The sequence below is a fragment of the Platalea leucorodia genome, assembly GCF_965183815.1.
Source record: "Platalea leucorodia genome assembly, chromosome: 19".
NCBI classification, from domain to species: Eukaryota; Metazoa; Chordata; class Aves; order Pelecaniformes; family Threskiornithidae; genus Platalea; species Platalea leucorodia.
The window spans coordinates 7,292,978-7,318,006 of NC_138841.1; the positions used below are offsets into that span (position 1 = coordinate 7,292,978).

Sequence of the window (25,029 nt, forward strand, 5' to 3'; positions counted from 1 at the left end):
CATTTTCTGGTGCAAGGCTGTTCAGCTCTATTGATTCCTCTGTGGATGGCAAAAGCACATCGCACTCAGAGCTCAGCTCAGTTGCCACAGGACTGGCGTCTTTGCTCAGAGGGCTGACACAAGACACTGTGTATTTTCCTCTTGAAGAGGGTGGACATGTTGCAAGTTCTGCCTCAATTTACGTCCTGTCACCAAGACTACAAAAAAATCAGAGCATAGCATCATTCATCTTCCCGAGAAGACAAATCCAAAGAATAAAGAGGAGAAACGCAAACCCTGCAGCAGCTCAGGGTAAGATTAAAGACTCTATTTGAAAATGTTCATCAAAATGTTTTGGGACAAACAAGAACTTTTTGACCAAAATTAAAACTTGTGTGGGAAATGCTAATCTTTGCTTAATTTTTCCATTCCTTCCTCAGCATAAGAATTCTGTTAGGTTTTGGCATCATAATCTGTTTTTTTTTTTTTTTTAAAAGTACTGCTTACTTTTCTCAGAGATATTCTTTCATCCAAACCCCTATATGTTTACTGAAAATTGTTTTAAAGTGAATGCTCTGTTTCAAGTTTAATTAATTAAAGATCAGACAATGAAAATATCCACTGAGAATAGTTATCATTTTTCAAAACCAAATTAAGCTTTCAGAAATGGAGATGCTAAAACAGAGCCAAGGGCTGGCACACCAGGCTGAGCTGTCCAAGACAGGGATGGTTCTTGAGCGTGGTGGCCCCATGGCTGTCTAGCTCTGTGTCCCACTTTGGTCATGAGATCCTGGGTGAAGCCACAGATGTGAGCCAGAGAGGAGTTTGGCTTCAGTGTGATAGTGCCCCAGGTCTTGGGGAAACCATTAATGTTGATGGATTTGCTCCATGGGCTATTTAGCATATGCTCAGGAAAGGCACTTTTTTACATCCATGGTCCAAAGGCATGAGAGAAGTGCCAGTGAGGTAGCATGGGCCCTTGGTGGATTTTTTTGAGGTACTCGGACACCTCCCTGTCTTTGTGTATCCCTATGGTTAGTACAGGCACAATAATTGAGATTCATCTAAGGAGTTTGTTAACACTCCTGGATGGCCCCTAGCTCTGGACATGCTGCAGCTCCAAGCCAGGCTCTGCTCCATGTCTCCACACCCTGCCGTTAATGAGAGGTCACCTCTGCAAGACTCAAACGAACCCCAAGTCTTCTGTCTCCTCACCTCCGCAGGGGCTGCCTGGTGGCAACGTGGCATGTTGTAATGAGCGTGGCCACTGTCCATGAGACACTATCTGGAGAGCAGCATGCTCGGGGAGTGTTGGTGAGCTCCAGCCACGTAACTGTTGCCTTAATCTGCTCCAGAGTGTGAAAATCAGACCCCAGCTAGATTCCTCAGTGGAATAAAAGGGAGACTTTCTGCTGGTTGCAATGAGCTGGACAAGGGCCTGAGCAACCTTAGAAATAGCAGCCTGCTTGGACCACGGCACAGCAAGATGCACCTATCTGGAGCTAGTGAAGTTAAAATTAGGAACAGGGAAGCGTCCAGGTGAAGGCATTTCACATGCGGCATGATGGGAATCCTTCCTTATATGCCTTTGCAGCATCGACAAGGGAATGAGGAACATGGACTAAGTGATGGCTGCATTCCTGATACCAAAAGGTCTCCGTGTTGTTTAATTGCTCCTCAGGGAGTTGCTGGCTCTTTCTGGAATAGAGGTGCATTCTTTCTAATAAAAGCTGTGCATGTGGGGATTGCTAATTGCTATGGCTTTCAGACAGCTCTCCACTCTCTTCTGGAAGGAGAAAAGCTGAAGTTCTTGGCACAGAGTTGTTAGTAATTATATCAATTATACTAAACAAAAACCAACCCAACAGTTCTCTCCTTTCTTCAGTGTGTGACTCTGGCTCCGTAAGTGTTTTGTGTTATGATTTATACCTAAGATAATTGGGCTGATTAGTGGGTAAATGGGACAGCGCAGGCTGGGGCTGGCTCCTCACCTTCCACGGAGATGTTTTAATCTTTATTTCACCAAATCACTCGGTTGGTTTTCCTTTGCAAGCATTAACCCGTTTGTTGCTTACAGAGGAAGATGCCTCTTTGACGGAGCTGCTGGATGGCTTAGAAGTGGGACTTCATCTCACGCCTGCTGTCGAGCAGTGCTGTAGGTCTGGAAAGCGGATGAGACACACAGTGGTCTCCAGATGTCTGCACGGATAAGATTTCCAAGTGACTTCACAGGCTCAAGCAAGGCACTGTAGAGCATCGTCCTGTCCGTTGCAGGCAAAAGGAGCTGATTTTAAGTGGGGCATTCAAGAACAACGACATATGAAAATCGCCAGCTGCTTGAAAGTCTCAGCTTTTGGCTTTAGATCTGCATCTACTGCTGATAGTTACGGGGTGTTTATATGATGTCAACATGACACTTAGCCAAAAGTCCTAAAAGTGCCTGGAATCACCTCCGATTTTACTCCATTTTCTGTTTTAGGGACTACAGGGATGGGGAGAGAGGGAGCTGCCTGGGAAGTCCCTTGGCTTTTGGTCTGAGGCATTGCCTATGTCATCTTTGTTCCCTGAGCAGCCCTTCACGTCTGTGCTGAGCCATGGTGAGAGGAGCAGGTCAGCGTCAAATGCAAGTGTGTCTGTGCCCCACCAGCTGGTGCCTTTGCGGCTGCTGTAGCCAGTGGCAGCTCTGGGGAGCCAAAGGAACCCGTGTGGGATGGGAAAGGGAAGCCTTTCCTTGGGCAGGACAGTGTCAGGTAGCCTTCGTGTGGGTGCAGGGTTAAGAGCCCAGCATGCCTTTGAAAAGCCACTTCATCGCTTTGAGCATTGTCTGTATTTGATAAAGGCGTGAGGAGGAATTGCCTGCCTTCTTGCCAGGAACAGTCCAGAAATGATGCTAGGATCAAAAACATTCCTAGAAGGAACGAAGCAGGTAGGGAAGGCCTTTTCTAATGAGAAAAGGTCAAGAGCGGCAGATTCCTCCTTCCCAGCATGCAGAAGATAAGCCAACGCAATCAGTACAGCTATTCAGGAGGTCCAGGTGGTGACGGGGCTATGTGCAGTTACCAGTGCAGCGAGCATGTCATAAGTTCTGTATTAATTCTGACAGATCAAGCTATAATCTGAGGTCTTTGGTTTCCTGTGCCACAGACCCAGCAGTCTCTAAGAACTGTCTTGTTCCAAGAACTGCTTCCAGAGCATTTCAGAGGATGTACAAGTGCGATTCCTAGACATCTCTCAGCACACGCATCCTGCTGTCTGTAACATGACTGGCAGAAGTGTGCAGCAGTGGATAACCAGAAACAGTCTCTCTGTTCCCTAACAGGTGTGGTGCAAATCTCAGGCTATGACCGGCAGAAGCAACTTTGCCCATATCTTTCCAGTTCCTTCTGGCTGTAGAGCATTTACAGGGGGAGCTGCAGCCTGGAAACCAATAAAAAAGTACAATGCCATGCTGTCAGGAAATATCCGGACTTTTGCTGCTGTTCTTCCTTCCTTGCACAGAGTACAACCAGACAGCAGGCTGTCTGGATGCCTTATACGAACTATGTGCAGTAACTGGTCTGCAGGATAGACTCTGTCATGTTCCTCCACTGCCCACAGCCCAGTCACAACAGGACACTGGGACCTCAAACTCCAATCCATCCTCCCAGCATTTTTTGCAATATATTGGGCTATTATTTCCCTTGATAAAGCTGGAGAAAACTTGCCACCAAAGATCACAGGCAGCATTGGGTGGTACTGGTCTGGGCTGGTCTCTCTCTAAACAGAGGAGCTCCTCTGCATCTTGATTATCTGTCAACAGCAGAATATAGGACATAAAGAACTGACGGTCTGGGGAGAGATCTGCGACCCTCGAAGGAGTGAGGACTGACCCGCAGCAGTGGGAGGAAGGGCTGGTTACTCTCCCCTCCTTGAGACCACCCCTTTCTCAGGGAGCAAGGTGCTTGCTGTCTTCCCTGGCCCCAGCGTGCATGTGTGTCGGCTGAACAGAGCTGATCTCACCAGAAATGTCTAATTGGTGCCTTCAGGCAATCATGTCTCTCTTCCTGTCTGAGTTTATCTTGAAAGGCTCGATTGAGTTACCTCCTATCCCATAATAGGATCTAAGTTCCTTGTAGTAACATAAGAAGGAGATGATGTCACTGCAGCTAAACTTCTCTGATAACTTACTAATGACTGGGGCCAACACCTCAGCTCCTTTCTCAGGCAAAACTCCCAGATGCACTGAGTCAGTACCTGGCTTGTGAGCTCCCGGGGAACTCGCTGTGCAAGGAGCTGAGGGCGCAGTGAGGGAGAACAGCTCCGGAGCCCTGCAAAACACCCTGCTTGAAGGCACTCTGTCCCCCTCTGCCACACTCCCCTGCAAGCCAGCTCCACGTGTGCTGCTCTTTTGGCCAGGCACAGCACTCAGTGGGGCCCAGACACACAGAGGCAGGAGGTTCTGGGACCCTGAGCCTGCCCAAATAACCCGGGTGAGAAGCAAGGGCTTCTTCCATCAACCGATACCAAATGGAATAGGAGAAAAGCAGCTGGGGACTGCAGTGCTAACCTGGAAGGTGGGAAACTGGGTTCAATTTCTGCTGTGCCTATCATGTCCTGGTGGTCATAACGTACTGCAGATAGATAGAGTGGGAGAATGGACTGTTGGAGTGGGTCCAGAGGAGGCCACAAAAATGATCCGAGGTCTGGAGCACCTGTGCTGTGAGGACAGGCTGAGAGAGCTGGGGGTGTTCAGCCTGGAGAAGAGAAGGCTGCGGGGAGACCTTATTGCGGCCTTTCAATTCTTAAAGGGGGCTTATAAGAAAGATGGGGACAGACTTTTTAGCAGGGTCTGTAGTGATAGGACAAGGGGGAATGGTTTTAAACTAAAAGAGGGGAGATTCAGACTAGATATAAGGAATAAAGTCTTTATAATGAGGGTGGTGAAACACTTGAACAGGTTGCCCAGAGAAGTGGTAGATGCCCCATCCCTGGAAACATTCAAGCTCAGGCTGGATGGGGCTGTAAGCAACCTGATCTAGCTGAAGATGTCCCTCCTCATTGCAGGGGGGTTGTACTAGATGACCCTTAAAGGTCCCTTCCAACCCAAACCATTCTATGATTCTGTGATTCTATGAATGACATTATTGAATAAGTAAAACATTGCCCCCTGCTCCAACACCTGGGCTCTCTGCCCATGCCACAGAAGAGCTCACAGCCCTGAAGCAAGACTCGCAAGAATTCCCTAGCTCCATTTCCAGACCAAAAACTCTTGTGAAAACCATCCCAGGCAGTGAATGAAGGTTCAAGATGCAAACATGTTCCCTGTTGGCTGTGGAACAGGACCTGGTGGAAAAGTTTGCAGGGCTCTGTTTGGACTGCAATGAGTCTTCACTCCTGACTTAATGGGACATGTACCTCTGGGAAGCCCTCCACGAGGGATGCTCAGGAAATGAAATCAGAGCAATACCTAGACTCCACACAAAGTGCCTTTGGTACAGACAAGAGGGCTTTGTTATCCCCAGTTGCAGACGCCTCCAAAACCCCTCAGGTCAGAACCGTGCAAGAAGGATTGCCAAAATCGCTGTGCAGCTATAGAAACTGCTGGCAGTTGGGCAGCTGCACTCCACCGCTGCGCCAACTCCCCGACCAGCCCTCTCCCTGGGTGTCTGGCATTGCCCCCTTTGCCCATGGTGCCAGGCACAGGGAAGTGGAGAAGGTACAGAAAGCAGCCAGAGGCTAAGCAGAGTGGCTCAAAGGCCCACCAAGCAGTGTGTGTCCTGCATATTTGCTGGGAAACACGGTGTTTGTCAAGCATATAAGCTAGCTAGAAAAGAGAAGGGAGAGCAGCTCTTGGGGACAGAGGGAACAGGACACACTGCTCTGGGGTGAGGGGCTCTGAACAGAACATGGTGCCCCAAGAGATCCCCTGGGCCAAGCATGTACTGGGACATAAAAGCCAGCTCACACCTTGAATGCACGGGGACCAGGGCCAGACCAGATGCATCACAAGGTCCCTGTCTGGCGATGGGGACCTGCAGGGGTGTCACAGCTGGGTCAATATCTGCCTTGCTCCATCCACTCTCCACTTGGGAGTTGACATGGAGATAGGGCTCCACGTGTCCCATCTGTGGTGTTTGACTCAGGCAATCATTGCTAGACTGGTGGTTATTTTGTTTTGATGGACACTTGGGTGGGAGCTGCCTCTTTTGAGGTGCGAGACTGTACCCTGGTGTGTTTGAGTGCCTCCTTGTGCTGGGTGAGCACCCATAGGATCCCCCGTGACCTTCCAATGCAGTCAGCTTTGTTTTAGAAATTAAATAATCCTCACCCTTATAGCTCATAGGCTATACTGGGGAGAAGCACTGGCCTTTGCTGAGAACCTTGAGCCTTCATAGTCATTCATGTGGTGCATCACTTCTCATTGAACATGTGTGACCCACAGCTGGCCAGATGTTGTCCTGGATTGTTCATCTCACCAGGATCTGAGGGCCTCTGGGCTTGGCCCCTCCACAAGTTACCAGGCTGTTTTAAACAGCATGGCAGTCATGGGCCCCCCAGCGTTGACACAGGCATCTATGGGACTGTCCCCTGGCCCCTCCCTGGCTGAGGGGATCCTCCATGGGCCAGACACAGTAGGTTTTGAGCCATACTACAGCTGTAGGGCACTGAAAAGCTCTTCTGCTCTTTCTGGCAGCTGGGGCTGCTTTGGAGGTGTAACACTGAGTCATGAAAACAGGGCATAGCCTGCTTGGCTGGGACTTGGAGCCAAGCCAAGGTCCAGTGTCACCGCCTTGCTGTGGGCTCAGTGTGACCCTAGACAAGTAGTTTGGCTTTTCTTTGCCTCCTCCTTCCTCTGTATGAAGGGAACAGTAGCTTTGCCCTGCACTGCAAGGGGCCGTGAAGGGAGCTGCCTCCCTTCAAGAACGCTTAGCACTGCAGATGGCTGTTAGGAGACAGATTGCCCGGACCATCTACAGCCTGGGCTAGCAGGGACCTCACAGATCACTGCACTGAGCTCCTAGTGCCAAAGATACCATGTCTGATCAGGCCTGTCATGCACAGGGCTGGCTCCTGCTGCTCCTAAAATGTTGTTTATGCACATCACATTACTTGGCTAAAAATTAACTTGGTGTTTATCCTACCATCATAGCTAGTGATTCCTATGCCTTACTTTATCAGATGAGAGAGTGCTGTACTTTTCATCCCTGAGTCTCACTAGATTGACCATGCTCCCATCTACCTTGCCGTGGGAGGAACATCTTGAAGTCCACAGGGTTATGAAAGAGGCAGAGAGTTAAAGATGAGAGCGGACTAAGGGCCGTGGCTGTGTCTTGCACAGAGGACTAAATGCTGCATAGATGGGTGCCGGTTTAAATACGTTGTTCATTTCTTGCTTGCTTCCTATCTCCAGTTTACCTGAAGCTTCTCTGTGGTTCATCAAGAGTGCTTACACATTCAATGCATGTAACATCTGGGACCCATCTTCCTTTTGCACTGACACGTCTACTGTATGTAACATCTGGGACCCATCTTCCCTGCTGTGTGGCTGTATCTACTGTATGTAACATCTGGGACCCATTGTCCATCTTCTCTATTGAGTCGTCACTAGGGAGATGCAGCATGCCCTGGATACTTATGTGTATAAGCGAGTGAGTTAAGGTTCATGAGCCCCCATAATAAAGGTCAACGGAAAACACATTGGAACTTACTATATGACCCATATGCAAGAGTGTGTGTGTGTGAATCAGGGATGTGAGATGTGATTATTTCTTTAGTGTCTACAATGTTCTAGGTACTGGGAAGGCAGTCAAGATAGCATCTGCCTCTTCCTGAAAGGTATTACAGTCTGAGATGGGAACTGACAGTGCATATGAGAGGGGTATGAAGATGGAATTATGTTTCTGTGATTGTCAGAGTCTCTTTTGAGGGACGTTTGCTTATTGAAAAGCGGGTACTGCAGTCATTGCAGTGTGGGCAGAGAAAGGTAGCAACGGTATAGATGATAGACAAGTGACCACGAGTTTCAGCTTGGTGTGAATGATCTCTTGAATGTTCACACAAACGGAGCTCCTGGTTGCCACGCTGGATTGCTAGCAGTCAATACGGAAAAGTTTGGAGGTGACTACAGAACGTGATCGGCATAGCCATGTAGGTATAACCTCTGCCAAGCTGCTAGAAAAATACAGTTCAAGCCACCCAACCTATGCTGTGACCTCTTCACTTGGGACAACAACTGGTGAATCCTGGAGGTGCTGGGGCCTGCCAAGAGTGTCACTCATCATCACCCCCTTCCAAGTGGTGCCAACGACAAGCTCGATGAATGGGAAAATTAGAAAGTGAAGTCTCAAGAGAGGAATTGACTCAGGGGATCATCATGAACATGATGGTGCAACTCAAGATCACTGCGGGCTGAAGAGCCCACTCTCTACACATTCCAGGAAAGAATTTCAAAAGCTATAAAGACATGAAATTGCTGCTTTTTACACACAGTGTACACAGGTAAGGCATCCGATGCAGTCAGGGGCAGAGTTTCTATGTCTGCTGACACCATTCTTGGGAGGAGATAGCAATTTATGCAGACACCTATTTTTCTGTATTATTTGCCAGTTCTGCCACACAATAAAATAAGTTAGAGTGACTGAAGTTCGCTAAACTTTTAGCTGTTAGTCTGATAAACAACATGACAGTCTCATCTTCCTGGGAGATGAATCCAGGGGTCCTTCACAGCATGGACACTCTGGAGCATGAGCCATATGGACATTTCCCTTATATAAAGTTCACAACATGTCATTGCTCAAAGCCAGGGAGTAAGGATGAAGGACAAATGGAGGCAGGGATTTATTGGGTCACTGCTAAAGAGAACTGTTCCTTGAGGATGATATATTCAACAGCTTGTGTGTGGTCTCTAAATCTTCCTCTCAAAAAAAGCTATTGAGGTCATTGTAGTGGGATAACCACATTGCATTTCATGCTATTTTACTCCTAAGCAGAAAAGGCTCTAATCTGACCAGCTGAGTTCCTCCCACTGACAGGCAAAAACCATCTCTGTGATGTACCCAGTACCCATGTCAGAAGCCTTTCTCATTTCTGACTTGCCCTCAGAACAATGGTTATAAATTAAAATCCCTCCAGCTCTGGAGTGCAGAGAAATTCCTTTCTGGTTAATGGGTAAGCTGCTCCTTCCACTTGTATTTTTGAGCAAGACAATCTCCTCTGATACCTTTTTCTGAGGGCTACACAAGTGTGTGCTGGATCCTGTGCACGGGGCCATGGGGGAGGAGAGATGCTCAGCTCTGCTTTGGTACCCATGCTCTGATGATGTGAGTTAGCTTGGTGATCTATTTTTGCCAGATAAAAGTGGGGGTGGGGAGAGGGGCATTTTTTTGCTCTCCAGGGATAGGAAAAACACATCTCACCCAACCTTATTCACACAGAACTTGAAACCAATTATAGGGTCTTTCCATAGCCAGAAGAGAAAACCAGAGTCCTCTAGAGAGTGATTCATCGCCCCAGACAGGGCTCTGAGATAACAGGGATGATTCACCCTCTGGAGATGCTGATCATTTTCCACTGCTGACTAGCTGAGATGAGTAATATCTAGATGGCTCTGGTCAGAGGAGACAAATCCACCTGGTCTGCCCGAGGGAGACGTGGGCACAGCAGAAGCTCACCTGAAGGGAAGGAAGGTTGTGTAGCATGGCCATGGAGGATGATTCAGAAGAATTTGATTACCTTCCTGGTGGTATCTTAGGATCTCCCACCATGAGGGAAGGATCTAGCACTCCAGTCATAGCAGAGGCATGAAGATACCAGCCTCCTGGTCCCAGCCACTCAACTTCCCAACTACAAACCTGGCTCGGGCTGCTCTGTTGTAATGTCAAATGCCAGCGTGGCCAATCCCGCTGCTGTTCTTTGAGGGCTGCAAAGGGGAGGTGGTGAAACTGCTTGTTGGGTCCTACCAAGAACACAGTTTTTGCCCCTATAAAAGAGGATGATGCATTTTCTGCCAAATGGGTTTGCCAATGGCTACTGAAAATGTATTATTGCTTATCCCTGCTGTAAAAATGCTAGTGCTCCTCAAAGATACTAGGGAACACTCCATAAACAATATGGGGACACAAGCTGAATGGCAGAGAAAGCTGCTGGAATAAGAAATAAGGTCCAGCTACACACTTTGTTTCCCAGTCTGGGATACTCTTGAACCCAGACCAGGGATTTGGATGAGGTCAGTGTAAGCAGAGGAACAACTCCGAAATCTGAATCTTGAACTAGATTTGTATTCTAATGCAACTTTTTCTCCTCAAACCTGGTCTGATATTGCCAAGCTATTGCTGCCAGTCCTGGTGACAAGAACAGATCTGCAGTGACAGCTCGGGCTGATCACGCACTGGGTGAAGTGGAGAAAAGAGCGAGCGAGCGAGCAACAGGTTGGATGACAGCCTGTGGTACACAGAACCAGAAAAATCTTGTCTGCTCAAAGTCTACACCAAAAAGCAGTAACTCCTCTGAATTTGGCTTTTCATTCCTGAACGAAATTATGAGATGTGCCCATAGAGGAGGAGAGGCCCAGTCCCTTCCAGGGACATCAGCCCACCTGAAGCCAAAGAAAGAAAACACAACTGTAGCATTTCCTCACTATCTGTGCACTGGCTCAACTACACAAGCTACAGGGGCCACCTTGCCATTTTCAGGTGAATCTCAGATTGTGCACACTACACCTGGGAGGAAGGATCACGGCACATGGAGCCAGAGAAGCTCCTGTCAGCAGGGAATACTAACAGCAGCCAAACTTCAGCAAGGACTCACCACACCATGGCTACATCACTGCATGAAAGTTACCTGCAGTACGTCCAGATGTGTGGCATGCCTGACTGTAGTGTTCACCTGGATGTAGTAGACATCTGCTCTTGGCCCCTCCTAGACTTTTTTCTTTGTAGAAATACCATTAAACGCTTAAAATGCCAAAATGGAGACCAGACTTCTGAAAACAGGAATGGGAACAAAACTCCACTGACGTAGCTGTGCTCATCTCCAGAGCTGCCTGCTGAGAAGAGGTGCCTCAGGGAAAAGAGGGGATTTCAGAGATGGGGCAGGAAGGTTTTGAGCATCAAGTGTCTTCTGGAGTGGAAGGAACTTCTTTAGCATGCTGCCTGCACTGTAACACTTGTTCTGGGCTCTCTTTCCTGCCACAGGCATGGTTTCTGCTTCAAAGTGGCCTATAACAGGTGAAATTCAAGGTTCTGTGCTCTCAGCAGCAGCAATCACCAAGAAAGTACTTGCAGTTGATTTGTTTCGGTTTATCTTCAGATTCACTGTTAAGAACTACCTCACTGCTCTTCCCTGACCTCTTTTTTATTGTGTTCCAGAAAGACCCCGTAGCCAATAAATCATGTTACAGGACTGAGGTGGTCTTGCCACAAGACAACTTCTATGCCAACAGATTGTAAGTCACTGTTACGTTATGCTGACTTTATAGATTTCTGTTTTTTCCACAGCTTTTATCCTCTAAACACCCAATGGAACCAACACCTTTCTTAAACCTTACTGCATCACATGTGATTTATAGAGAAGAATATTGCTGTTAACAGCAAACTGTCAAATCTCAAATAGATCAAAGAAGTGAAACGAGGAATGAATTGACTGAGCTCTTCAGGCCATGCTGCTTCCAAAGTAATTTTTTTCTTCCTTCTGTCATAAGAATTTATATGCTTGTGAGAATCTGATCAGGTGGGAAGAGCTTTCCTCCTTTGTCTACATCAAAGTCCACATGTCCTCAAATTGCTATAAGTCATTCTTTGCATTTCAATCTCTGGCCATATGTATAAAAATAATTATCTGCCTTGAGGGACAAGGGATGAAGTAGTCTTTATTGCATTTCCATAAGACTCCACAAGTTTCCTGCTAAAGATATCAGAGAAGTGAACCAATGGGTTGGAGGAACTGGATTATTTTAGTTAGAGGTAAAATTAACCTGTATGCAGGGAGTGTACGTGTCAGGCTTATTTAGCGCTAAGAGACTATGAGTCAAGTAAAGCTGGAGTGAAATCAGAATATAATGGGAAATGATATTTATAGAAAACATGAAAATGCATGCAATGTTTTTAAGAAGAATGTATATGACACAGTTTGTCCTTCAGGTTGCATCCCATCAGCTTATGAAGGTATCAAATCCTTCTGCAGGACAGATGAAAAGAGGACATGACTGTTGTCATATAAGCACCTGAAATGGGAAGGTGACATTAGCAGGACCAGTGTTGATGGGACTGGAGTCCTCCTCAGGGAGCCTGTGGCTGACTTCAGCTGGGAACAACAGATTTGTGGCAGAGTGGCAAGTGAATCCTGCAAATATTCCAGAGAGATACAGTGAACAAAGACTGTGAGGGAGAAAGGAGAACCAAGATGAGAGCAAGGACAGCATCCCAGGGAACGGGACCTGTTGCGCTGTTGCCTACCACCTGTGTATGGTTGCAGTGGTGATGGCTAACTGCGTACTGGGTGCATTAGCCACCAGGTAGCAGGAAATGGTTTGCTCTAGGTGACTGACACACGCTGACATGGAGGGAAGGTCTTTTGCTTATCTGCAGTTGCTTCCCTGACATGCTGCACACAGGAGCAGTCGCCAAGAGACAGAAGACAGATGGAGACACAGTCACAGGTTTTTTTTCCTGGGCCCCTTTGCTTTAGCAAACATGCCATCAAGCCCAACAGCAGGAGAGTCAGTCCTTTTGGGATACAGTGCTAACGAACTGCCCGCAAGGACTGAAGCCAGTGTTTCCTAGCATTATGGTGCATCTTGCCTGGGACACAAGAGAAAACTCAAAGTGCATTGTGGAAAGGAGGCAAGAAGAACCCAACCTCATGGTGCAGGATCACTCCTCATGAAGGGAAGTGCTGCTGCTGTGGCTACTGGGAAAAGGGAACATCGCAGGGCAGGGAGTGGGGCATGACTGAGAGACAGGAGCGATTGCAGAGGAAGAGGTGAATGCAATGGGGAGGTTTGTCAAAAAGTGGCTGGGAACCATTCTCCAAGTCTCATGTGCCATAGTTGGTTTCTGTCCTTGCAAATGCAAGGGTGAAGTGGGGTATGGGTTCAGTGTGCTGGAGGCTGCTGGGGCAGCAACATCTGTGGGGAAATCCCACCATCAAGGCTGGTCCAAGGCCCTGACTGTCACTGATCACTTGGACCAGGCAGAAATATCTGCAAATTACTTTATTGGACTGAATGGGCTTTGCAGACCTTTAGCCAAGACACCAGACACCTAGTTCCCTCTTTTCCTAGATTTTAGTATTGATGATAGACTATGATTTACATGCTCTCTCTCCTCTGGAGCAGGGTTACCAAGTGTTTAGATATTTCTGGACAAATCCCTGCACATGCAGACCAGGGGATGGGCTAGAGCTGTGGTAAACTCCCAATTCAAATGTCATGCTCCAGGTACCAAGGACTTAATGAGGACATCAAGTTTGATACACAGGTGGCTATGACAGGTAGGAGTCATCTCAACTATACTCAGATGTCTCCTTTCGAGCTGTGTGTCCCTCTCCTGCTGTGAATGGAGAGAACCAGGCACCGCTTTGCGTGATCCCTCTCCAAAGGCAGGTGCCTACTTCCAGGAGATGGTTTTCTTCCCCAGTGCATCTACTTCTCTCTCTTGACTAAAGGGTGCTGGTCAGACACATGGAAATGAGCTCAGCTGGAGACTCCCACACTGCTGGTGTCCCACCGGGGGGTTAGATGACATTACGTGTGTTAGCATCTCCATGCCAGCTACGTCTGTGCTCTTGGGGTCTGGGGTCTACCTGAAGTCATGTGCAGCCACAAGTCTTTGTGGGAGGAGAAATGAGCTGCCATGGGGCAGGAGATAACTTCATCCAGCAGGGCAAAATGTGACTCTGGAAGCTTTGTGCCTATGCTGCTGTGTCTTACTGGGTCAGAAAACCTGCTACTACTAGGGAGGCCCAAAGTCTCTCAAAATCCCAGTAACTAGCTGTTAGTGCAGTACCTCCCCAATCTGGAGGAGGGAACCCCAAGGAAATGCACAGAGCTCTGGGATTCATGGCCATAGGCTAGAAATCAGATTACCATGCTGAAAGCACAGGCTGGTACAGTGGTAACTTTGGGAAAGCTGCACTGGGCCACTTAGAAATCTTATCCTCCTGGAGCCCCTGGCCTCAAAGCCAGGTGAGAAAAGGTGTGGTGACTGTCCTGAGGCCACCATGTAGCCACCCATAATGGAAAAGCTCTGACACTCTTCTGGCTGGCACTAATTCCCTCTTCCCCCTCCAAATTCCTGTAGGCAATACCCACCCAGACAAGCCAGACACACACTAAGCACCTTCCCAAAGTGCTGATCTGCGAGAAACTCCAGAAAGAGCCAGGCATTCTCATCACTTTCCATAAGTATTTGAAAAAGAAAAAAACGAAGAGTTTATCTTGATCTCTTAATCCATCAGGTTTCTTTTCTCTTTGCTTTCTCTACCCCTGCAAGCCTGGTAATTATAATTTATAGCACCTGCTCACTTTGAAATACCTTGGACTCCTTTTGCCTGGCAGAGGAACAGACACAGTGCCCATCTGCTTTAGGTAAGTGCTCACAAACCACAAAGTCGTTAATTAGACTGACACACGACTCTTCCAGGATACACATGGTATGTTGTTACTGCACCTATAAACCACTGGTAACCAGATACTCTGCCAGGGGATCACAACTGGATCAGAGCATTACGTAAAGCCTTGGCACCCCTTGCAGGGCTCAAAGCATTGCCATCAGGTGTGCGTGTTCTCTCTAATCCTCCCCACTGGGCTTCCCAACATGCTTCCCAGATAAAGCAAGCCTGCTGGGAAGCAGCTCCCTCACACTTGGTAGGAGGCTCAGTCTCCAGAGCTTTGTATTCTCTTATTTTGAAATCCAAATTCCTCTTTGCATTCATCTAGTGATCCCTGCCAAGGTCTCCTTCCTGACAGCCCGGGCTCCAGGCAGTGATGCCTCCACATCCTGTAGCTGACAGGGAGCAGGGCAGGTCTGGTTCTGGCCCCACGGGCATGGCTGCAGCTTCAGAGAACCTGCGATGAGGGGTGTTTGTAAGGACAGGTGTGTCTGATGTGGATGGGGGTATTTGGGTGGATTTGACACTTGCCTCCTCAGGCTGGCTGGCATCCATAGGGCAAAGTGAATCATGAGCACTTCTGGTAGGGAAGTGCGGAACCCTCGTAGTGGATGCCACCCTCTGGAGGAGGAGTCGCCCAGACCACGTGAAGTCCCTGACGGGTGATACTCGGTGATATGCAGTAAGCCAACCTGGAGCAGCCAAGCTTTGGGTCAGCACATGAAGTGATGGGGAATGGGTGTCCTAGACCTAGGAATGCTTGTGGCACAGAGTTATGTTGAATGACTGGAAACCTCCAACTGGTTTGCCAGTCTTCCCAGTACCTGTTTTAGAGTTTGCAGGAGGAAGCCCTGTTAGTGTTTTTGAAATATTATTTGCCAAAACTCAGGACTGCATCTTCCTTGGTTAGAAAATGTATGGGGGGATCACACAGTGCAATGAGAACAACTTCTTGGAGAGCGTCCACAGGGGAATGTCCTGACCCTCCCATCTCACCTAAACTTGCCTGAATCTAAAGTCAGTTTTGTTGGCATGCTGTCTGTCCTGTGAGGGACTGGAGTTTCAGTAACTTAGGTTCCCCGAGAGCGCGTATGCGTCATGTGGGCTAGTTAAAATTAGTGCCCTCCCATTGCTGGTTCCTGCACCACAACATGTCTTTTGTGGGTGACACCACACCTGCCATGGAAAATCCTGCGCACCTGAAGCTCATGGGTTGGCAGCTTTGAGAAGGCTCCTTGCATGAAGACAGATCCTCATCTTGGCCAAATCAGAAGGGAAGAGCAGGGGGAGGCCCACAGGGGGAGAGCAGTGTAAGCATGGTCTTTGTGACACCTGGCCAGTGTTTCTTCTCCCTTATTTCTGGTCTTCTAGAGATGGATGTGAGAGCAGGACCCAGGCCATGTTAACAGAGAGCTGCTGCTTCCTCTCCCTGGAGGTGGAGTCCTTTGTTCAGGCTGCCACAAAAAAAGCTGTGTGGGAAGGCATGCAGGGTGCATGTGCAATGCAAGAGGGCTCCAACATGGAACAAGCTTTCCTGGGGACAAGGTACTCTGGAGAGTTGGATTCATGCCCTGACTGTGCCACGGACTCTCTGATCATTCTGGGCAGGAGACTCCTACTTCCCTGCGCATTATTCCCCAATAAAAAGGAGGAATAACTTTCCTTCTGCTCTCTGAGCGACCATGTTTATTGGAGTTTCTTTCTGCCTGGACTTTCCTCTCCTTGAACATGTACATACAAGTTGATCTCCTGCTGTTAGAGACTCCCAAACTTGCTGCAAACTTCCTAGCTGGTACCATGGCCTCACAGCATGCATCTTGCAGTACCTGAGACGTGTCTGGCTGCCTGCACTGTCCGGCACTCTCAGCCAGCAAGCAGAGGGACTTCAGGACAGATCTGAACATGCCTCATGGCTGGGACCTCAGCTTGGACCTCAGTAGTGCAGCAAAGGGACCCAGCAGTTCAATTCCAAGTGCTATCAAGGCTTGGGTGCATGTGTCCTATCTCAGTGAGTATCCTCTCTGAATGCTCAAAGGCAAGACAGCTGCCACCTTTGGAGACAACTGGAGTTTATTAAATCATTATTTTTTGCTTTCCTATCTCGGAGACTCCATTGACACATTAGGTTTTTGCTACATTTCAGCTCTAACATGGTGCTGTGCAGGCAGTAAATACCAACCTCTCTCTGTCCCACAGTGGCTAGAAGCATCCCCTTATGTCCCCGTTGTTTGGCCACCTCCTCTCTTGAATTGCCTGGTAAGTCCTACTGCTAGAGCCATGCTCAGGACAATTGTTCTCAGCTTCCGTTTAGTTTGGCTGCTTCTGTCGTAAACCTGAGAAAAGTCTTCTGTATGCACAAGTCTGTCTATTTTTCCTCTCCTATGTCATCTTGTCCATACGAGATACATAGTTTCCCTTAAAATCCTGCCTAAATCCCAGAGTGACGAACGTGGACATCAAATGCAAATATCTGAAAGAGCAAGAAAATAACCAGCACACAAACCCTTTCTGTCCAGCACAGCTGTCTGTTCCATGCCACTCCTGTTGGCTCCCATTTTCACCCCCCTTTTCAGCTGTTCTGCCTGCTTAGCATGTGTTGCCAACTTCCAAAGCAGATAGTTAATATTCCATGAAGTGCCATGGAAGTCTGGTAACTCATGGACTGTCACGATGTGCCATAAAGCCATTTCCCCTTTGGAACGGAAAAAAATAGTCTCTGGGCAACACGAATACACTGGGTCTCAGATAGCCTGACTAGTAATGCTCGGAAACCATGCTGTGGGTGACCTATGGGTGTTCCAGGCTGGCTAATTTTTTGGCAATGAATACACAAGAGTCTCATAAACTTGTGGAAAATGACTCAGATATTTGAAAAAGAGGAAAAAAATCTCTTTAACACAGACCTGTACTGGAAGCTCTTGGCCTAAAGTTAGTGACTACATTTGGAGAAGTCATGGCAGCACCAGTGAAAACCAAGCAGAGCATCTTGGCTCTGTATCTGCCTTAAGACATAGTGACTGTCCACACTGTGCCACTCCTGTTAAATCAGGTCTCATTTATCTTTATGAAACATTTCCCTGTTGGAATGGAGAGAGAAAGAAAAGGTGGCTACAGAAGAGCATCTCTAAAGATGAGCTAGAAGGAGAATTGCAAGATTCTGCAAGCACTGGCTTCTCCCCTGTGGGAGCAGCACAGGATGGAGACCCAGCAGGTCATGCTTTCACCAGTGCGAGACGCAGCAGTGGTACAACCTCATAACACACACTGTGTGTCTTCAGAAATGTCCCCATCCACCCAGAGCAGGGCTATGCCTCACAGCCATGCTAGGCTTAGTTACCAGACATGGTTCTCGGGCCTTCACCGTGCCCAAGGGTTCTCTGTTGTACAGTTTCTGTATAAAGAGGAGAAAGTGCAAATCATCATCTTTTTCTGAACGTGCCCTCCACCCTTTCAAGGTAGAGACACAGACAGGGCTTGGTGCAGTGCTAACATGGGGCAGAGCTGGCTCATGCCTGTCGTCTTGGAGAATAACTATCTGCGGAGAATAACTATCGTGGAGAATACACCTCCTGTACTCTCCACACAGAGGGCAGGTTTCACTGCAGCCTGTTGGTGATGTGCGATCAGGGTCTTTCTGAGAGACACCTTCTGCCCATCCTTTAACCAGGTAGCTCGGACAGGGAAGAGGTCTGCATCGTGTGGGACACTTCTGAAACTTTTTCTTCCAGGGACTGCCCCTCTGGTTTGAAAATTTGGACCCAGCCTTAGGGGCATAGCATGGAAAAGTGCCTGTAGGGGACCTGACTGATCTCTTATGGCTTTATCCTGAATTCCTGTAAGCACAGAAAGAACAGGCTGGGTGAGGTGGGTTCACTAATGTGAGACCTACAGAAGATACTACTGCTTTGCTGCTTGCTTTTTGTTACAGAAACCTCGCTCCTGGAGCTTTTCATCTTTCACACAGTCTGTCGCAAATACTTTCTCTCCTGGTGACTGGTGGTTATACACACCGATCGTGCCATTGCAGAGTCTCAAATGAGGCATGGAAACTCCTTATGTGGGGCGTGGAGCCAGGACACCTGGGTCCTGCTCCTGACTGTGCTGTTGCCCTAGGGAAGATCACTTTGCCTTCCCATGCTCATGTCGTTCTTGCCAGTGCAGAGCAAGAACTGACAGCGAGTGAACTGTCTGGAAATCACTTCTGAGTGTGCAGCTAGAGATGACTATGTGCAGGGGTTATTATCCTAATGGGGAAAGATCCACAGCGTCTTGCTCCGCAGTCTGCTGTGTGTACCAATTCCCACTAATTTGCTGCCTGTGGCTTAGCTAATCCCTTTCCAGTTTCTCTGATCAGGGGCAATGTGATGAAGAAGATCCAGCCGAACCGCAGCAGGTCCCACGTTCCCGAGCTAGCAAGCAGGATACCTGTCTGGCTCAGGGGGAGAGGTGTTGCCAACAGCAGATCTGCCACAAGGAATTGTGCTGTTTTCCCAATGCACATCTCTTACTTTCTGATACTCTCTGCTGGTTCTCAAAGCTGGGCCTCCTAAAAAGGCTGTTTAATTAAATAGTCATCTGTGTAAGGGTGGTCCAGAAGCCCTAGGCAGTCTGTGACCATGAGAACATGTATCCAGGCACCCTCAGCTGGAGGGGCACTTTAAGCTCCATCCCATGAAATGCTTATTTTCCCAGCAGGAGCCTTCCTTTGAACTTATTTACTCTCACTGTGCCTGGTGGCTGGCAGATAAGTTGTGGGTCTGTCTGCTGTACTAGGGAGCATTGGATGGAGGAGTCCTGCAGGTCAGAAGTCATTGCCCCTCCTCCCACCCTGAACCCAGGTCTTTTCAGATCTAACAGGTTTTTTTTTTTTTTTAAGAAAGAGACAAGAATGGGAGGCCACTGTCTTGGTCCCTCCTGTGCACAGTTTGTGTCAGGGACAGGAATTTGGGTCTGATGAGAGGCTGGGAAGGGAAACTGGGTCTCAGAGGTGGATCTGGGGAGGGCTCAGAAGAGGTGGCCCTGGTTCAGGGAAATGAGGGCAGATATCCTAAAAACAGATGGTGAGAAGAGAAGGAGTGATGGAGTCCAGAGGGACCGGGCACAGCTGCTTGTGCACTGCTGGGAAGAAAGACCTGGCTGAACTACCAGGGGTAAGGGGCCAAGGGGAGCTTTGAGAAGGGAATAACAGTCCAGACAGGTTGGTCCAAAGGGCCAAGGCTGCTGGAAGGCAGGAGGTCCCTGCTCAGTCACCTTGGTCCCTGGGTGGGAGCCTGCTGGCTGGGGCAACTTGCTCTGGGGACAAATGGGGCATAACTGTCTACAGCAACCTCTCCTGCCCCTGCTGCTGTGGCTCTTGAAGCCAGTCTTAATATGACAGGCAGACATGCCTTGATACTCAGCCCTCTGATTTTACGCCAAGCTTAGTCTCCCTCAGGTTGTCTGAAGCAGCTTATTTCTTCCTAAAATTTGTTCTTACTGTTCAGTCTCTGCAGGAAGAACACGAGATCCCAGCTGGCCTGAGCTCTCTTTTCTCACCCAACTTTGGAGACATCTCGGGGGGGGCTACACTGGACGAGGTGGCCTTGAAATGCACTAAGAGCAGGTACCTCTGTGTTGATTCAAGATAAGCCATCCTCCCACCCTGAGCCTTAAATGAAGCCTAAACGTGCTATGAGCAGCTTCTTGGAGCATTTTGCATTTCGTGTGTGCCGTGTGGTATCTCGGTGGGGGCTGTTGGCTGAGGGGGTGGAGCGTGTGGACCTCTCAGCACTAGCCAAGGTGGCATCCACCAGCGGTGTGTGCTCCAGGCCAGATGGCCCAAGCAGCAGCGGTGCCTGCAGGCAGTTGAACCTTCAGAAGCAAAGGTTGGGTCTGTCCAGCCATGGGCTCTGGTGGCGCTGGTTGTCACACACTTTCATGGGCATAGGAGAGACAGGCTGAGGAGGGAACAGACAGGCTGTTCCTGGGGCAGCCCCATTGCAGTGACTTTCCACATCATGTTTCCCTTCAAGGGGAAGTCACTTGGAAAACAATCTAATCTCCTAATCCCTGGAGTGGGGGGTCTTGACTCTGGCACTGGTGGTGATGTCAACACATTTTAATAACAGCCACAACCACGTGCCAATGATCTTTCAGCAACAAATGTTTCAAATCTCTCCTGGCAGAAAGAACATTCATATCCTGCACAGCCAACACCCCCATTGCAAATTAATATTTAAATTCATATTTACAGAAACTCCTACTTGGTGCTGGGAGGGCCACACATGGAGAACTGTGCCCAGTTTTGGGCTGCCCGGTGTAAGAAGGATGAAGAGGAACCAGACGGCTGGCAATCGAGTCAAAGTCCCAGAGCACTTGCCCCGCAAGTAGAGGTGGAAGGAGCTGGGTTGGTTTCACCTAGCAGAGGAGAAGCTAAGAGGAGATCTGCTAGAGACCCACAACTAAAGATGATGGAGCCAAGCTTTTCTGGATGGTTCTAAGTGATCAGACAAAGAGAAATGACCACAAATTGCGCTCCAGGAGTTTTAGGTTGAGCTTGAGGAAAAGCTTCTTCCCCAGGAGGGACAGCCCCAGGCCAGGTCACCAGCAAGGGGGGAATCTCCATGCTTGGAGGGTTCCAAGGCCTGGATAGACAAAGCTGCAACTGTCCAACCTAGTATTGGTGGTAGTCGTGGTCCAAGCAGGAGGCTGGCCTGGAGACCACCAGAAACTGCTTCCAGCCAACAATTCTATGATAAAAAGACAGAGTAAGTCTAGGACTGAAGTTAAGGATTAGGGTTAAGGTTAGTTTTTCAGTGGTTCAGCCCAATTCAGAATGCTCTTGCAAGCCTCGGCAGTGCTGCTTATGCCAGCTGGGTGATCCCTAAACAGACCTGCCCTAAATTCAGTGGCACTACCAAGATCCCGTTGCACATGAGTCCCTACCCAGGAAAACTGCAAATATTTCAGTGCTGTGTGATTTTTAATGAACATAGTAGCACAAACCTGCTGCAGATATAGTTACTTTAAAGGAAAAGCAGAATCACAGCCTCAGCTTCTTCTCATGGCTGAATCACTAAGAGTGTTTTAAAGCATTTTTATCCTGACATAATTACCCTCTATCTGGGTAAAACAGTGCAACTCACAGGTTGAGGCACCAGAGTGTCCTCTGTGCTCTCTGGCAGGTCCCTACCCCACTGTGGTCCACAGTGGAGAGGACAGAGCCCCTTCTGGGTGGATATTTTCCAGCATTCCTTGAAATATGCATTGGCACTGGTGGCCTTTTCATCACGACGCACACATGGGGAGCTGTAATTTCAACATCCTTTACCAAGACAGTGTTCCTTCCATGAAAACTGCCCTCCCCTCCCTTCTACGCTAAGTGACAGTAATCTTTGCTTTAATTGGAAAAGAAAAGGAAGAAGGGACAGAACATCCTTGACAAAGGAATTAATGACTCAAATGCTGGGAAGCCCGGAGCCCCCAAGGGACTGTGCAGCTCACAGCATTGATTTTTAATGACTTACAGAGATTGGAGGTTTGGAAGATCTCTTAGTGCCTCTGCAGGGATGCGACTCAGCTGATTGTTCTGCAACATCCTATAATTAGAAAAAAGAAAACTTTGTTAAAAAAAAAAATAGCCTGACACAAAATGGAGGACGTTGCTGCTTGTTTCTGAAGCTATCCTGGACTCTTGGAAAGCAGAATGTTGGTCACGCAGGGCTCTTAAGCAAGCTTGCAGGCTGCAGGCAGGTGATCTGCAGTCCAGGCTGGCCCAGGATCCTGCAGCAGAGGGTCCCAGGGGTGAGTTTGGTGCTGCAATGGGAGATACACTGGGAGGGTGTGACCGTAAAGGGGCCTCTCCACTGCACACACGCATCTGTTAGTCCGAAGTAATGCCAGTGCTTTCAGCTGAGTTGTCCCGTATTTATATTTGTGTAAGCCATCCTTCTCCCAGTGTGTGTCAGTGGTGGTTACCTCTGTGGGGTCTATGGAAACTAGCCTGTGGGCAGGTTTCTTATTCATCTTGTGAGACAGCTGCAAACACAATGGATGAGGAGCCACTCCATAGCTGTTTGCTAAGGGGCTTTGCAGCATCGCCACAACTTGCAGCAGTAACTGGAGCTGTTGTGGAAAAAACCCAAATCAGCCCAGGGGCTTCAGAGAGAGCAGGTGACTGGAGCTGTTGGGCTGAACGTGCAGGACCCAGGGGGATTTCTCAGAAATGGAAGTGAGCATAGGGCATGGAGAAGGGCCATGGACAGTGAGGTAACTACACAAGTGACTGGGGAGGAGGAGACACTGGGTGGCAGTGGGTGGGTGCCTGACCGGCTCTAGCGATTCAGGCAGGGTCAGAACTGGACCCCAGCTGGTATTTCTGACCTGGCCAGCTGCTAGCCTCTCTCACTGACCTCCTGGAGCACCATGAATGTGAGTTTACTGGTTTTATCACCTCTGCATCTCTGGACAGGCTAAGTTTTTGACTCTGGACCAGCCTCTGTCCTGAACCTACTTATTCCTTCCAGAATTGGGACATCATGGGCACATGCTCCTCTGGATAAGAAAGACATCCCAGTGTGGTCGCTGCACTGGGGAAAGTGCCTAAAGAAAGGAATGTTTTACATATCTGAGGCTTCTGTTTCCAAAACCTTCACGGAGTGGTTGGAGATGACATGAAAAGGGAAATGGTGCTTAGGGGGCTGCCATAATTACTGCCAGTGTCAAAGGGACAGAGCATGGCCTTAGTAGTGAGGGGCAGCCCAAAGAGTACTGATGTAAGCAAGAAACTTTCCCATTGCTGAAACTGCTAGCTTTACTGCAGAGGATTTGGAGGTCTGTCATAAAAGGAAAGTTGGAAAAAGACAATTATAGAGACAATCTTTAAAGAAAGGAAGCTATAGGCCACACAACTCTTCAATTTCTGGAAGAAAATGGGGACTTACCATTAAATTACTTGTATGCACACAGAAGAAGAAGCAGGGAAGCAAGCAACTGTCAGTAGGGGCTAATGAAAAAGGAGTTGTACCAAAGCAAACTATTTTTTTTCTATACGGAGTAAAAGGCCATGAGAATGGAAAGAAAAGCATAGACATTATCTACCATGACTTTAGCTTTACTTTAGAAAGATGTTCAATGCTGGCATGCAATGCTGTTCTTAGCAGGAGAGGAGACAAATTTGATGTGGTACAAAAAGGCAGCAGAGAGGCCATACTCAAATTAATAAATGGTTCCCTCTTAAATGAAGAACATGTTTAAGGGTCCACAACATCTCTCCTGGAGCTGACATTCAGCGTTATTGCTAAGGACAAAGATGATGTCTGGGAGGGGAAGGTTGCTACCTCTGCTGACACCACAGGGCTGCACGAGGCACCTTGCACCTACAAGAAGGGGCGCAGAGCTTGGCTAATGCGAGCGAGGGGCTGGGAAATACAGGATACTGCACGTAGACCAAGAGAAAGGCTCCATGGATGGATGGGGAGAACCGGCTGCACAAATACAGCTGGGCATAGGCTTGCAGCCCTGCCGAAATTGCCTGCAGTTGGTGGGGATCCCAGGAGACCCAAGGTAAAATGGACTTGCTCTTGGGAGAGGGCAGACATCCTGTGGGGGTAGCAACAAGGGGCTGTGAGGAGCAGGACATCATCAGTGATCCTTCTGCACCTCTTGGTGCTGCGCAGGCTTTGGCTGGGGCACACTGCACCATCTGGGACCTGCCCTGCAGGACATGGGGCAGCAGGAGAGCAGCCAGAGGACAATGGGGAGATGGATGAGGAAATGCCAGATTATCACCCGTGAGGAAACTCGAATAGAAATTGCAAGGGTGGTAGAAGAATGTAATTGGGATAACTTGCACTAGAAGGGAAAAGGCTCAGGAGGCGGTGTGGGAATATCAGGTACGGAGGTGTGCAGGGTGCTCACACACCACTCCTCACTGGTGGGCAGGGCAGGGCAGGGCTGGGCATGTTTGAAGTGGCTCCGTCTGCCCATGCCCTCCTTCTGCATCTCCTGCGCAAAGCTGGTCCATGGGCAGCACAAATGGCCCCAAGTGTCCTGGTGCACGCAAGGGGCAATCCGAGCCTTAGGCACTCTGGCAGTCTCAGATCCCTGCTCCATTGACTCCTAATTTTCCTCTAATCACGCTGTTGTACCCAACTTCAACCCCCCTGCCATTCTCAAAATGCTTCCCCTGTTCACCTTCCTGGGTGATCTTCTCACCACCTGCTCTGCATGGACAGGGGCCAAGTGCAGGGACCATGGAGCACCATGACCTTCCTCGCTGCTGCACCCAGAGCCAGTTCCCGCAGGGTGCATGCTGCAAGGCTGGCGGGACCCCTCCGAGAGAAGTGTCACCCAGAAAGGGACATGGGGCTGGTGTGTGCTGTGCCCTGGCAAGTCCATAATCATCGGCCCTGGTTCTCCTTCCATGCTTGTGAAAGGGGAGTGTAAGCCCCAGTGATCAATCCCACAGGTATTCTCTGCAGCACG

General features: G+C 48.8%; 1 protein-coding gene across 1 annotated transcript in view; it reads right to left on the bottom strand.

Moving 5' to 3' along the window:
- Positions 1–25,029, bottom strand: part of LGR6 (leucine rich repeat containing G protein-coupled receptor 6) — a gene marked incomplete at both ends in the record, with an annotated part of 148,467 nt that overhangs the window by 51,186 nt on the left and 72,252 nt on the right. The window contains one exon of the mRNA XM_082329939.1: positions 22,071–22,142. Coding sequence (XP_082186065.1) covers positions 22,071–22,142 — 72 coding nt within the window. The remainder of the gene's footprint in view (positions 1–22,070; positions 22,143–25,029) is intronic.